Source organism: Sparus aurata, chromosome 6 (assembly GCF_900880675.1).
Source record: "Sparus aurata chromosome 6, fSpaAur1.1, whole genome shotgun sequence".
In the NCBI taxonomy this organism is placed as follows: domain Eukaryota; kingdom Metazoa; phylum Chordata; class Actinopteri; order Spariformes; family Sparidae; genus Sparus; species Sparus aurata.
The window spans coordinates 195,360-210,514 of NC_044192.1; the positions used below are offsets into that span (position 1 = coordinate 195,360).

The following is a 15,155-nucleotide window of genomic DNA, read 5'->3' on the forward strand; positions in this document are numbered from 1 at the left end:
AAGAGCTCTGTCACCCGGGAGGAGCTCGGAGTAGAGCTGCTGCTCCTCCACATCGAGAGGAGCCAGCTGAGGTGGCTCGGGCATCTGTTTCGGATGCCCCCGGGACGCCTCCCTCGGGAGGTGTTCCTGGCATGTCCCTCCGGGAGGAGACCCCGAGGAAGACCCAGGACACGCTGGTGTGACTATGTCGCCCAGCTGGCCTGGGAACGCCTTGGGGTCCTCCCGGAAGAGCTGGAGGCAGTATCCGGGGAGAGGGAAGTCTGGGTGTCCCTGCTCAGGCAGCTGCCCCCGCGACCCGGCCCCGGATAAGCGGATGAAAATGGATGGATGGATGGATATAGTATTGAAGTTTCACATTTGTTGTTTCTCTTCTGTTATAAGTTTATTTTTATTAATTCAATATTTCAGTTTCAGCTTTTGCATTTTAAATTTAGTTTATTTTTTACTTACATACTTTTAATTCTCCACTCTTCCAACATTAAAGCTGTGATAGATTTTAACTTTTGCGAGCGTCTTGATATCAGAAGGACGCTGCCGGTTCGATTCCCCTGGTCTGCATGTTGAAGTGTCCTTGGGCAAGATACTGAACCCCAAACTGCTCCTGGTGTGCTGGTCGTCATGGCCGCCACCAACATCAGTGTGTGAAACCCGAGTTTGACTGCTGACGTCAGGAACCAGCTGGAAGCAGCTTCGACCGAACCATCTGATTGGCGGATGACGTGGCGAGAAGCAGAGGGATGTTTGTAGGAATGTCTTCAGAACCAGAACGTTACCGCTGCATTGAAGTTCTCCAACGTTCTGACTGACATGATCCCTCAAGTAAATGACTTTAGTCTTATTATACTTTTAAGATTTACTGTATTTTTGTTTTCGGGTCAAACTCATTTTCAATGGGAGTGCTACAGGCACTCTTACGCTAGCATCAAAATCTCTATTTCTAAAATACTAAGAAGTCTTGACGAAAGTGCCTCTTTCGTTGCAATTATGCTTTTACATAAAGGTTTGACTAATATACATTAACAAAAAAAGCCTCAGTTGCTTTTGGGTGAGAGTTTCACTTTAAATGAATATAATTCTCGTTAACGTAGCAGTTACATGTCGTCTGTGTTCATTTCTTAATCTTTGAGAATAATTAGGTAATCTGATATCGATCTTTAATTTCAAGATCTGAACGTTTCATGTGTTGAAGCTGCTTCTTGTTTATTGGCTCCGAGTTCAGAAGTTCAAGTTCTATTCTTTTTTTTTTTAAGTATATTTTTGGCCTTTATCGACAGAGCAGCTGAAGACATGACAGGAAACAGGATGAGAGGGGGAGCCACACAGCAAAGGGTCCAGGCCGGGACTCGAACCTGCAGCAAGGACACAGCCTCTGAACACGGGACGCTGCTCTACCAGCTGAGCTAAACAACACCTCGCAAAGTTCTAATTTAACGGTCAGATTTTATTTAATTGAAATTTTATTTGAGTAAAATATTAAAGCAGCTCAAACAGAAAGACGACCAGGTGGGAAACAGACTTGATGATTGATCGTCACTTACAGTTCTGGTTGTACATTTATTCATGACGTCAGATCAAAACTGAGCTGAAACTTAATGGATTTTATTTGAGGATATTCAGCAAACGATCTGAACTGAGAGTGAGTCAGCATGTGTTGAATTAAGAACTTTATTGATACAGCAAGCTGAACAAACATAAAAATATTGTACAAACACAGAAGAAGACGAACAAGAGAAGAAGAAAATGTGGAGTGGCTTCACTTCTGGAAGGTCGAGTGTAGATGAGCTTTAAAGGCTGCAAGAGACAAACAGCAGTTAGAACTACAACTCCCACTAGCCACTGCTGCTGCTGAACACAGATCAATACTGTGCGACACCTCAGAACTAGCGGTGTGATTGATCGTTAGTTATTGATTCCAGGTACAGTACACTGATACGTGTGTGGTAGGGGACAGTAAAGAGTGTCGCACATGTCCTGCTGCTGGACTGATCCATCGGTCTCAGCTGATCAGCTTGTTTAAAACAGACAAATTATTGATCCATTACTGATCATTAAATATTGTTATCAGAGTGACTGCAGCGTCTACGCATCACGCTGCACAGGTAACAGGTGATGGAGCAGCAGCTGTTTCTCACCTTCCTGATCGTCCCAGAGTTCTGCCGCTGCCGTGTTCAGCGGACTCTCGTTGTTTGGCTCTGACACAAAACACACAAACATGTCGGTTAGAAACACACATGTCAACAACACGTCAGCCGTCAGTCCGTTTTGTCTCATCGTACTGCAGAGTGAGTTTAGTTCCTCCTGCTGCAGATGATCACAGTAATAATAGGAAACAGATGAACTCACGCTGATGGAGAGCAGAGTCTTAAAATCCTTCACAAACAAAACTCAACTTTTAAAAATTCATCCACTTCAAGAAGAAGAAATCACAACATTTCGTTCACATTCAGCTGCTTGAAGAACATCAACACGTATACTGAGTGCTGCCCTCTGCTGGACACAATGTCTGCTCAGCTCCAGGTTCGACCCGTCAGGTTGCTCTCAGGGCTCGTCCACACGGACGAAAACGATCTTTTTTTCCTCCGTCTTCCTCGTCATCGTTTCAAGAATATCTGCGTCCATACGGATCCACTGAAAACGACCGAAAACGCTGTAGTTCATATTCCAGGCCTATAGGTGGCGCTTTACATTCACCAAAAATGGAGAAGACACTGAGCACGAGCATTAAGCTTGCGTGCTGTAAACAAACAGACAGCAAGCACACACTAGGGCATTAACTTGAATCAAACGTTGACTTGTCGACGTCAGTGGCACAAGTCGACGACCCCTGAGAGGGATCAACAAGTCATGTGTTTTTTTGGCTCCCTCTCTGTGCACTTGTGTACAGAATCACGAGCCCTTTTTACACAGTGCCTCCACATTATCTCCGGAGCGGCGGTTCGCAAATTCTCCACCAATGGTGATTAACCCAGAGCGAAGCATCTCCGCCTTCACGTGTGTAATTCACACAGAAAGCCGGCGCTGCGGCTCCTAAAGAGGCGTGACGGTACACGTCATGATGACGACGTCGGTGTTTCCCCGTTAATCCAAACCCGCGGACAGTTTATAATCATATAGATGCTGTTATAACGTGTAGTGATTGAGATCCTGACCCACCAAACATCCTGGAAAGTGACGGAGTTAAGTTTTTCGCGCTAAATGACATAATTACCATCAGTAAACAGGACGCTGTGTGACTGTCACTCGCGGGGACGGAGGCTGTTTTCTGGGGAAAGCAGCTGGAGAGCTGGCGGTCGCGGTGATTTATTTTCATAACAAACACTCGGGAGAGTTCAAGTTTTTTCCCGGTGACAGACGCAGTTTTTCGAGCAGAAATGTGAAGAAGAGTCAGTAGGACAGACACACACCACACGTATGGAGGTACTTCATTCTAGACCACACAAACAGCACGGTGATCTGCACAATCTGCAAGTCGGTCTTAAAGTACAATAAAAATACTAGCGTATGCACGGCCATCTGAATCGGCATCACTAGGAGTCGTCCGGTCCAGAGGTCCGCTGTGTCAATGTGATGACGTCATCAAACGACTTGTCAACTCGACTTCGACTTTATTAACAGATAAGTCGACCTGAAAAAAACCGAAGTCATTAATGCCCTAGCACATACCTGAGGCCTGTACTGTGAAGGGGGCTCAACATAGCCAGGCTTTGTGCTCATGATGCAGCTCAACAAAGCCCCGAGTCCCCAATCAGAGTTAAACGGTACTGCGACGGTGGTTATCAACTTAATTTGTTAAGTCCGGTTCTCTGCTTTGTGCTCTGCGCTCGTTCACATAAAAGGGGGCGTTTGACGTCATATTATTCTACTTCCGTGTGAAAATGGATCGATCCCGGGCCACATATTTTACTCAAGATGAGCAGATTCTTATTATGCAGGACTATGAAGAATTCAAAGAAACCATCACGGTAAAAAGTAACACTGTCGCCACCAACAGAGCGAGGGAGGGCTGCTGGCAGAAAACTGCTGACCGTGTAAATGTGTAAGTTAACAATGATTAATATTATGATCAATATTATATTAAGCCCTTAGTGTTTTCATTTCTGAAAGCTCAACATTGTGCAACTTTTACATATTAACCCTCATCCATTTAAAAAATAAATAAACTGAAGCAACAACATCTTTTTTCATTTTTGAATGATGTCTAGATTGTTTTCACATTTTACTGATTTATTCATGGCCACATCAAAGAAATAATTAACTTTACTCATTATCTGTGACAAATAAATACTAGGTTGGCCTAATTAATATTTCATATTGCATTTCATTAAGATGTGGAAGCAGCAGTCGGACATGGCAGCAAGTTAGAGCCAAATACAAAAACATCATTCAGAGTGGTATGTAGCCAAGCTGCCCATCATTTTGTCAGTGTGAGTTCTTGCTCAGATTTTCTGCATCACCAACTGAATGTAAGAAGGTTCCCGTGGCAACCAAACGAAGGGCTCCACAAACAGTTTGCCTGACAGTGAGCGCACAGCTTCTTCAGTGGCATTCCTGACACTCGGCTCAATAAGTGAGCAAATGTACCGTATTCCCTCGGCTGAAAATCTATATCGCTATATGGTCGGGACCAGGTTATGAGCTAAGCATAAGTTACCATGGTGATCTAGCCGGGTTAAAAGAGAGCCACCTTTGTAGTTCAGGGAAGCCTGGCTTTAGACTCAACATACCTGCTAACACACTAAACTGGCTTCACAGTACAGGCCTCTGATGTCCTGTACATCGACCAACATGTCACGTTTACTATGCAATGCATGCAGATGTTTAATTCAGTTTACATATCTTCAGGGATATGAAATACTTTTTTGTAAACAAAGGCACCTTTTGCAAAATAAAGTATTTAAGTTATGTTCACACTTTATCAATACCAATATGGAAACTGATCTGTTTTTATAATAGCAAGCAATCCGACATGCTAAATTTATTTTTACAAAAGCATTTTTATCAAAAAGGGACTCAATCTTTTCAAAAGGATGCACTTTTATATATTTTTTCCAAGTGAGTTTAATTGTGTACAATGGCAGGGCAAATTTGTTTAAAATCATAGCAAAAAAATAAACGCAATGCTGTTAATAATTTCTTTGTAATTTGAAGTTTTTTCTTGAGAAGGAAGAAAAAAAATCGATTAAAATCGTAAATCGAGTTTGGTGTGAAAAAATCGGAGGCCCTATTTTCAACCACCTCTGGTGAGACAACACTCCCACATCTGTCTGACAGGTGAGAGACAGACAGGTCAGGAGACAGGCTGTGTTCACTGTGATCCTGTCCTACCACCTTCAGTGTCATGACATCATCCAATACCAACAGTGATTGGTCCTTTACTCTGGGGGAGGGGCATTTAGTTGGGTATGCAGCAACCTGCCCTCACTGCAGGATGCACAAATCTGACCCGTGGATGGAAACTATTTCAACCTTCATTTACCCCGACTCAACAACTGGTGACATACTGAACCGGTGAGTGTCAACTGGTTGTCATAGTTACCTCCCAGCAGGCTCTGGATGGACAGCAGGATGGAGCGGACGTCATAGAGCGCCGACCATTTGTCCTTCAGGATGTCGAGACAGATGAAACCTTGTTCGTCCACGTTGGGATGAAAACAGGGCGTGACAAACTTCACGCGAGGAGCCTGATACGGATAACCAGCTGGGAAGTCCAGAGACAGCCTGTACCTGAGGCCGTCATACACCTGAGAGACAGACAGGTGAAAGACAGATAGACAGGTCAGAGGGTAGAGTGGGCTCAATGTCCCACCCACAGCATAGCGTGATTGGCTCTTACTTCTGCAGTGCGACCAATCAGCCGTGACAAAAGGTGTACTGATCATTAACAACGTGTGTGTGTGTGTGTGTGTGTGTGTGTGTGTGTGTGTGCGCTCGTACTGTCCCCTGGGCTCCATCGATGGTCCCGACCCATTTGAAGAGATTATCTGATTCTGGAAATGCAGAGATCCCCTTATCACCCGACATCTGAGAGCGACAGACAGACAGACAGACAGACAGACAGGTCACATGACGTCATCACAGGATCATATTTCTTCTGTAACGTCTCACAAAGCTGTTGTGTCGATGTGATGAAGACAGGAGACAGGGTGAGCAGAATGGCCCATGTGAGCTGACCAATCAGAGCAGATTGGACTTTTGGAGAGGCGGTCCTTAAAGATACAGGAGCTAACAGAGTCAGACAGATGATGACCAGTGGAGCAGCAATGTTTGGTTTTGTAGCTAACTGCAGTTAGCAGTTGGTGATTCGGCACCTCACGATTTGATTCTGAAACGATTATCGATGCATCTCTATGCAACATCTTTTTTGTGTACATTTCCATGCATGATTTTCAATAATATTAATAAGAATTAAATCTAAGTTTGCTAATCACTTTCTACTTTTGTGATGAACGTTAAAAGAGATTAATTACCTTTGCTAATATCTTATTAAAAGAAAAGGCTTTTCTTTGTCACAAACAGATTTGACTCTCTGAACACAGAATCCTCCTGTAACAGGCAATGAGCACATCCCTGAGAGAAACACAGTATACTGTACCCTATATAAACATAAAAAAGCTTTCAATGCAATAAAACTTGCAGTGGATTTGGTAATCCGCTTCGCTCACTCAGAGTTCGGTGGAAGCTGTGCCACCGTCTCGATCGTTCTCTGGCTGGCATCTGCAACAGGTCGCTGCTTCTCTCCCAACTCTGGGTGGCGTCGCACAAGGTGGTTTCCCAAATTAGTTGTGTTGCCAAAGTATTTAAATTGAGTTCCACACACCTTACAAACTGTGTAGGTCTTGTCAATTCTCCCTGCAACTTCACAGAACTCAAAATGCTGCCATATAGTAGCTTTCAAAGAAGTCGGTGCCGGTCTTATAGGCTTTGTGCTCGCCATTGCAGCCATTTTGTCGCTGCTCAATCGTAAACAACTCGCACATGTGTGTTCGGTGCGCATGCGTGTACAGCGAAGAATCAGCAGGCGCTTTCTGTAGCGCTCTGCAGCAGGCGAACTGAATGTTGCAGCAGGCCAACTAACTGTGGGATTATTGAACTGGATTATTACAGAACATAATCTCTGTGTCAAACACAAGGTTCTGATCCGTCCAGGTTCTGTTGATCCAGATAATCTCCACAGATGAACTCCACTCTGTGATGTGTGAAGCTAAATTAACTGTGTAGCAGTAAGAAGCTAATGCTAGGCTACAAACAGACGACATCACGGTCACATGACTGAAACGTCTCCACCACTAAGAGTCTTACTGCACAAGTTACTATCCAGGTTTTCTATAAACTGATCAATGTACAAGTTGTAAAGTCAGAGTTAGAACAGTGTGTAACTAAAGTGGCTGTAAAGACGGACTAGTGAGTAGATGAGTCTCCGTGTTCACTGTGAGGACGTTTAATGTCCCCGACAACCTCTGTAGTCTCATTCAGACACTCGTTAGCAACCGCTAACTGCTTTTAACACATGAAGAGCTTCAGGATTAAACTGTGGAACATTAATGATGATTTTATGTGGGAGAACAAAAGATGCAAACATATGTTTAGACAATTTCATTGGAGGACCACTCACCACCGCCACTTATTGGTCAAGTGGAGACTGATAAGACTGGTGATAAGAATCACTACCAAGTCTCAAAGTAGAGATGCACCGATCAGGATTTTTGGGGCCGATCACTGAAAGCAGTATCTGCCGATCCCGATATTGCCGATCACCGATCACAGCGTCAAATCCATAAATTCTTCTTTATTGTTGTCTTGTGTAACTTTCATATATTTAATTAATGATTCTTCTTACACAACATTGACATTGTATTAAGTATAAAAATTAGGAGATGAGAAAGTATCATGAATTGACCACCGTTTTATTGCAGGCTGAGGCAATGTGCAACATTTCACACTCTAGAGACTCTTAGAGACAACTTGGACTCAGCTTACACAGAGTAACTGTAGCTTACTAGTGGGAATGCAGTCAGGGAGGGAATTTCATCATTTTAGGGGCACCAAGGCCACATGACAGGGCACAAAGGCCACTGAGTAAAATGTGTTGATTTACCTTTCAGACTGATACCATGACATCCTAATTTATAATAAGACATGGATTATGTATTAACACATTTTTTAATACCAAAATCAAGTTAAAGTGACATTAGAAAGTAGTTTTTGTTAAGTAGGGTTAGGGTGAGGTGGGTTTTGTGACACCTCACTGAATATTAGTGTTATTGAATATTTCTCCCAAATAGAAATTCCCCAAAATTATGGCAAAGCACATTTTTTCCAAACAAAAAATCTGTAGAATAACAGCAGGAGACCACTGATGTGTGGAGTGATTTTGGTGACACTACACTCTGAATAATAGTGAAGTTATTGAATATTTTTTGTAGTTTCTCTTTTCGGTGTTGCACTTTGTAGACGGTCCCTGCGCCCTCGTCTCACAGCTGGCTGACCATACAGACCAGAGTTAATGTCCAGACGCTGGTTCTGATTAACATACGGTTGTAGCTCGTTGTCTTCCTCACTACGGTAGGAAAGAGCCGTCAGTTGTGTTTTAACAAGGTTTCACTTATGAGTTATTGATCCGGGAAGTTCGAATCTGTGAATACATTTCCAACTTTACCGGACTAAATCCTACCACATAAGTCAGTTACGTATCATGTCAAACCGGCTGCGCTCGCTCGCTGTGCTGTAAGTTTCGTTCTTCTGTTTTGAGACGCTGCTGCTGTTTGAGAGGCTTTCACGTGAGATCATCGTGATGATGAGACTCCACCTGCAGGAACCGCCTGAAACTCTTGATTTATTTATTTTTGCGTGTTTGTTAGTCTGTTACCTAATTTTAACATTGGTCTCATTACTTATTGTTTTTAGCTGCCCGTTTCCACCTTGTGTTGTTTCGATTCTGTACCTGTCCATTTTTCTACAAACGTTTGAATTTTAATTTTTTTAATATGGGTGATACTATTCCGCCCAAATTAGCCAACTTAGCAAAGGTTGATATAAAAGCTTTAATCAATTGCTGTTATTTTATCCAGTCTGTCAGCAGTGTTAGATTTGTTTTCTTGTTTAACTGTATAATTTGTATCCTTTTCTATTCTTTGTATCTCATCAGACTTTGAGATGAGGGGACAGGAAGTGCTAACAGGCTAACTGATTTCTGGGCTTTAGGACTACAGACTACATCAGTGTGTGGTTACCATGACACACACACACACACACACACACACACAGGATATAAACTCACCATCAGAGTCATGAGCTCCTGCTGTAACCTGCAGAGACAGTTAATATCGGTCAAACACGTTTTAGAAAAGTTTCCATCTCATGTACAATGTAATAGATTACTGTACCAGCTCACACCATCTGGATACTGGAATCAGATTACAAAATAAGAACATCAGAATATAAATAGTCCGGATCTCACCGTTTGGACACGGAACCTCTGGCCGCGCTGCCGCCGCTCTCACTGCCCTTCAGAGCAGCTGTGGACGAAGCTGCTGCTGCTGCAGGATCCATGTTCTGAGAGGCCATGAGTGCTACTGAGGGGAGAGGAGAGACAGACAGGAGGTCAGAGAGACAGACAGGAGGAGAGAGAGACAGACAGGAGAGGAGAGAGGAGAGACAGACAGGAGGAGAGAGAGACAGACAGGAAGAGAGAGAGAGGAGAGACAGACAGGAGGTCAGAGAGGAGGTGAGAGAGACAGACAGGAGAGGAGAGAGGAGGTCAGAGAGACAGACAGGAGGAGAGAGAGACAGACAGGAAGAGAGAGAGACAGACATGAGAGGAGAGACAGACAGGAGGTCAGAGAGGAGGTGAGAGAGACAGACAGGAGAGGAGAGAGGAGGTCAGAGAGACAGACAGGAGAGGAGAGAGGAGAGACAGACAGGAGGTCAGAGAGGAGGTGAGAGAGACAGACAGGAGAGGAGAGAGGAGGTCAGAGAGACAGACAGGAGAGGAGAGAGAGACAGACAGGAAGAGAGAGAGACAGACATGAGAGGAGAGACAGACAGGAGGTCAGAGAGGAGGTGAGAGACAGGAGAGGAGAGAGGAGGTCAGAGAGACAGGAGGTCAGAGGGATAGACAGGAGGTCAGAGAGACAGACAGGAGGAGAGAGAGACAGACAGGAAGAGAGAGAGACAGACAGGAAGAGAGAGAGACAGACAGGAGGTCAGAGAGGAGGTGAGAGAGACAGACAGGAGGAGAGAGAGACAGACAGGAGGAGAGAGAGACAGACAGGAGAGGAGAGAGGAGGTCAGAGAGACAGACAGGAGGTCAGAGAGACAGGTGCACAGCTCACAAACAGCAGGTAACTAATCACACTGTTCTGTTGAGTAGCCACAGCTGAACTCAGCGTTAACTAACTGCAGTTACATGTTAGCTAAATGCAGTTACATGTTAGCGTTAGCTAAATGCAGTTACATGTTAGCGTTAGCTAAATGCAGTTACATGTTAGCGTTAGCTAAATGCAGTTACATGTTAGCGTTAGCTAAATGCAGTTACATGTTAGCTAAATGCAGTTACATGTTAGCTAACTGCAGCTGCATGTTTGCTAACTGCAGTTACATGTTAGCTTGTACCGGATGTAGTCCGTATTCAACAGGCAAACTGTGAGCTCCACAGTCCGTGAATCTCTAACAGAGAGCCGTCAGTTTGCCGGTATGCTCGTTAGCAACAGCCTGTGTGTTCTCCGGTTGCGAAGCAGATGTAGCTTCAAGCTAATGATAGCAGCGGCGTTTAGCGTTAGCTCAGACAGCTAATTGTGCTGTTAGCCTGGTAATATGAACCCACCAAGAAGACAACAGTTTCGGGTCAGCGTGTCCACACTGTTTTCATTAATCCGGGTGAATAAACCAGGAGATAAACGTTCTTCGGGACTCACCGTGTATCGGAGTGTCAGCGGTCCGAGCGGATTTTCTGTCCCCGGATTCAAACTGAACACACTCCCGCCCCCCGGTTTAAACCGACTCGTCCTCACACACACAGCCAATCAGCGCCCGACTTTCAAAAACAAACCACCTCCGCTAAACCAATGACAAGAGCACATCCAGAAGGAACAGGGATCTGATTGGACAGGACTGACGTCGGGCCCGTGATGAAACATTTAATGTTGACGTCACAGAGCAAAGAAAAACAATTAAAAAAGTACTTGTTTTGGTTTATGAAAGTACACGTTTACCTGTACCTGAGTATTTGCTCAGCACATCATGAAGGTTTAACATCAGACGTGATGTCAGGATGTGATCTGAAGCGTTTTACTCGTCAGTCTCAGTGAATGTTTAACCAGCTGAGACAGAGACAGCAGAGCAGTGATGTGACTGACGCCTCAGAGACGATCAGTGATAATTGATCACTCCATCGCTGCTGGTTGTTACTGGAGCAGATGATGGTTACTGACACTGTGACACTGACGTCACCACATTAATAAACACAGGAGCCAAGTGTGACTCTGACTTTATTCTCTGGAATATTTTCACCATCGAAATGTTTGACTTGTTGTAGTTCTGATGTTGGTCATGATACCCGCTGGTTCTGATTCTGTTTCATACAGAATCCGTCTGAAGAGTTTCAGCATCAGTTTGTCCGGTCTCACATCTTTTTGTACATGTATTGATCCAAAGGAATTTAAATCAGAAGGTCGAAGACGGAAGTCGTCATCTTGGAGTTCTTACAAAAACTATCCCAAGAGAATTGTACTTTGGATTTGTAAAATGTATATATCAAAGAGGTGGGAGCACAATGGATCCAGTATTGTGTTTAGAAGATGACATCAGGAAAAAACTGGTAAATAAAGAAATGGTGGCTGCTGTATTCTGATGTTGAAAAAGCATATGACATGTTGATGTTATGGAGAGAAGGTTTGCTGATCAAGATGCATCGAATAGGAAATGAGGGAAACTTAACTGGGTTATGGATTTTCAAAGGGAGAAGGTCATCCAGGTAAAAATTGGGTCGGAGGTGTCAGAAAGTCATGTTGTAGAGAATGGTACACTTCAGGGGAGTGTTATAAGTCCTACACTATTCACAATAATGATATATGATATATTTGAAAATATAGCGACAGGAATGGGAAGATCTCTGTTTGCAGATGATGGAGCAGTATGGAAGAAGTTAAGACGTTAAGAAGTTACAGAAAGGGATAGACAGGAAGTGGAAAAATGTGGAGCAGAATGGGGTTTTAAATTCTCAGTGGAAAAAAGTAAAGTAATGTTCTTCTCAAAAAAGAAAATCAGTGAAAATAAAAAGTTAAACTTAGATAGAGAGAATTTAGACAGAGTAAACAGCTTTCAATCCTTGGGATTGATTTTTAATTCTAGATTAACGTGGAGAGAACATGTGAAGGGAATAGCAGAAAAAAGTAAGGGAGTATTAAAATGTTATGAGGTGTTTGGCTGGGTTAGAATGGGGAGCTGATTTTACCTCGTTAAAATACATATATGTAACACTAATAAGTGTAGATAAGAATAGAGTATGGTAGTGTGGGATACGGATCAGCAGCTAAATCGGTCCTCTCACAGCTCGATGTTATTCAAGCTCGAGCATTAAGAATTTGTCTAGGAGCATTGAAGACAGCACCAGTATGCTCCCTTCAGGTTGAAGCAGGAGAAATGCCATTATGGCTCAGAAGGAAACAGCTTATAGCCAACTACTGGACAAACCTAAAAGGGCACAGTGAGGATCACCCAACAAAGAGAGTTTTGGAGATGTGTTGGGAAAAAGGGAAAGAACAAAGAACAAGCTTTGGGTGGGTCAGTGAGGGTTTAGCACAACAACTAAAGATACAGCAGAGAGAATTCAGCCCAACACTTCTGTGGACAACAAGACCAGAGTGGATGTTACAAGAATCAAGTGTAGATCTAGAAATATGGAATATCAAGAGAAGAAATTAGACAGCAGATCTAGTACAGGAATTTTATAACTATGCAAATTGGAAGTATGGGGAATATGTTTACATATACACAGATGGATCAAAAGAGCCGATAACAGGAGCAACAGGTGCAGCCGTGGTGATTCCCAGCCATCATACCACAATACCAAAGAGAACATCAGGTCATTTAAGCATATATGCAGTAGAGCTATGCACAATATTACTGGCAATAGAATGGATGGAGGACAAGGTGGACAAAAAGATAGCCATATGTAGCGATTCAGTTTCATCAATCTTGAGCATGAAAAACACATCAGGAAATACTATATGAAGTCCTGGTAAAAACATCCAGATTACTACAGCAGGGGAGGGAAATTACGTTCATGTGGGTTCCAGCGCATTCAGGAATACAAGGAAATGAAAAAGCAGAAAAAATTGCTAAGGAGGCAGTGAAGAAAGAAGAGAGGTGGAAATGAAAGTAAAATTATCAAAAGCAGAGGGAAAAAATTTAATATGGAAGGAGATAAATAATCAGTGGAATCAACATTGGATGAAGGAGGAAAAAGGGAGACATTTATATAAATTACAGAGTGTGGCAGGAGAGGTAGGATGTTATGGAGACAACAGAACAGAACAAGTAATCATGAGCAGAATAAGAATATGGCACAGTAAATTAAAAAACACACTCAATATAAGAGGGAAACATGCAGCTGGTCTGTGTAACTGTGGAGAGGAGACAGTGGAACATGTGATCGGAGCATTCCTGGACATGGAAGGGAGGCGATGAGAACAGGTTGTGGAAGGCAGGAATAAGGGAAAATAACTTCAAGAGTATAATAGAATGTGGAAAATCTAGGAAGGGAGGAGAATCATCTGGAGATTTCTTGTCTCAACTACTGGATTAATTAAAAGGATATAACAGAAGAGGAAACGAGAAAGAAGTAAAGTCCAGCAGATGGTGGTATATGCAACATTATGGATGCCGACTGCCATTAAACAACGAAGAAGAAGACGGAAGTCGTCATCTTGTTTTGGAGGAAGTGGTTCCGGTTGGGAGCATTACGCTGGATAGCGTACAGCCCCCAATAATACCAGAAGAAGAAGGTTCCGGTTGGTCGTCTGCGGTGCTCGCGCTCAGACAGAGAAGATGAACGCGCCTCCCGCTTTCGAGTCGTTTCTTCTGTTTGAAGGAGAGAAGAAGATCAGCATCACTAAAGACACGAAGGTTCCCAACGCCTGCCTGTTCACCCTGAACAAAGAGGACCACACGCTGGGCAACATCATCCGAGCGTAAGAGCTACCGGAGCTAGCAGCATGCTAACACACACACACACAGAGTACTATCAGGCTACAGACTGGAGCTAACTACATGCTATCAGGTTCAGTGAGCGGCGGTTAGAATGTACCGTAATCAGACGGATTTAAATCTAAACAACCGGCTTGTGTGTGTGTGTGTGTGTGTGTGTGTGCGCGCGCGCGTGTCAGTCAGCTGTTGAAGGATCCGCAGGTTCTGTTTGCTGGTTATAAAGTTCCTCATCCACTGGAACACAAGATTGTCATCAGAGTTCAGACTACACCTGATTACAGTCCACAGGTAACTCACCCACCTGAACAAGGTCTTTGTGTTGTCAGTGTTTTATTTTGACAGGAAGTGATGTCATGTCCCTGATGATGAGTGTTTTCTTTGACAGGAAGCGTTCACGAACGCCATCACTGACCTCATCAGCGAGCTCTCTCTGCTGGAGGAACGCTTCAGAGTCGCCATCAAGGACAAACAGGAAGGGATCGAGTGATGCCCCGCCCCCTGATGATGTCACCTCCTCTTTGTCCTGTCACTGTGTCTGTCTGATGTTTATTTTTATAAATAAAGTGTGTGATGTCACTTCCTGAGGGCTTGTGTTTGTGATGTAGTAGATCAGTGAAGCTGAGAGGCGGGAATCCTGTTTACCTGTGTGACATCATCAGTCAATCATTTGATCCACTGGTTTCTGGTTGTACAGTTGATGTGTCAGTCCTCCAGTCTTATTGATCAGCCCAGTGTACCGATCGTTCAACAGGTCAGTTCGAGAACGTCAACAGCATCTGAAATGAACCCAACAGAACCTCTGATGTGGTCCAAGAGTCCTGATGATTTAATGATCGCTGCACGATGTTTCATTGATTTATTAGATGATTTCTTCTGTTAAAGTTGATTTATGACCTTCTATGACATCAGAGCGACATGATCCGTTGTTAATGGTGATCAATACATCATAA

The 15,155-nt window shown here is 43.6% G+C and overlaps 2 protein-coding genes across 4 annotated transcripts; one reads left to right on the forward strand and one right to left on the reverse strand.

Annotated features, from left to right (window-relative positions):
* Positions 1-1,647: 1,647 nt before the first annotated feature.
* Positions 1,648-11,071, reverse strand: ube2c (ubiquitin-conjugating enzyme E2C). 3 transcript variants are annotated; one of them, XM_030420681.1, is made up of 7 exons: positions 10,914-11,071; positions 9,458-9,572; positions 9,278-9,305; positions 5,935-6,021; positions 5,537-5,741; positions 2,133-2,192; positions 1,648-1,791 (listed from the first exon to the last, which is right to left on the reverse strand). In XM_030420681.1, exons 2-7 carry the CDS (start codon positions 9,562-9,564, stop codon positions 1,754-1,756), a joined length of 525 nt encoding a protein of 174 aa, XP_030276541.1. In that variant the 5' UTR covers positions 9,565-9,572; positions 10,914-11,071; the 3' UTR covers positions 1,648-1,753. The 3 variants fall into 3 exon arrangements, with proteins under 3 accessions (XP_030276541.1, XP_030276543.1, XP_030276542.1); XM_030420683.1 differs by having other exon boundaries at positions 9,458-9,569; positions 10,914-11,023; XM_030420682.1 differs by having other exon boundaries at positions 10,823-10,949.
* Positions 11,072-13,904: 2,833 nt separating this feature from the next.
* polr2j (RNA polymerase II subunit J) lies at positions 13,905-14,784 on the forward strand. Its single transcript, XM_030420685.1, has 3 exons — positions 13,905-14,189; positions 14,385-14,493; positions 14,591-14,784. Exons 1-3 carry the CDS (start codon positions 14,047-14,049, stop codon positions 14,690-14,692), a joined length of 354 nt encoding a protein of 117 aa, XP_030276545.1. The 5' UTR covers positions 13,905-14,046; the 3' UTR covers positions 14,693-14,784.
* Positions 14,785-15,155: the final 371 nt, after the last annotated feature.

Coding starts and splice junctions, on each gene's coding strand:
- ube2c (XM_030420681.1), bottom strand. CDS start 9,564: ATGGCCTCTCAGAACATGGATCCTGCAGCAGCAGCAGCTTCGTCCACA. Junction 5,742..5,934: donor TCGATGGAGCCCAGGGGACA/GTACGAGCGCAC, acceptor TCTGTCTCTCAG/GTGTATGACGGCCTCAGGTA. Junction 1,792..2,132: donor ACTCTGGGACGATCAGGAAG/GTGAGAAACAGC, acceptor TGTCTCTTGCAG/CCTTTAAAGCTCATCTACAC.
- polr2j (XM_030420685.1), top strand. CDS start 14,047: ATGAACGCGCCTCCCGCTTTCGAGTCGTTTCTTCTGTTTGAAGGAGAG. Junction 14,190..14,384: donor CTGGGCAACATCATCCGAGC/GTAAGAGCTACC, acceptor CGCGCGTGTCAG/TCAGCTGTTGAAGGATCCGC. Junction 14,494..14,590: donor CACCTGATTACAGTCCACAG/GTAACTCACCCA, acceptor TTTCTTTGACAG/GAAGCGTTCACGAACGCCAT.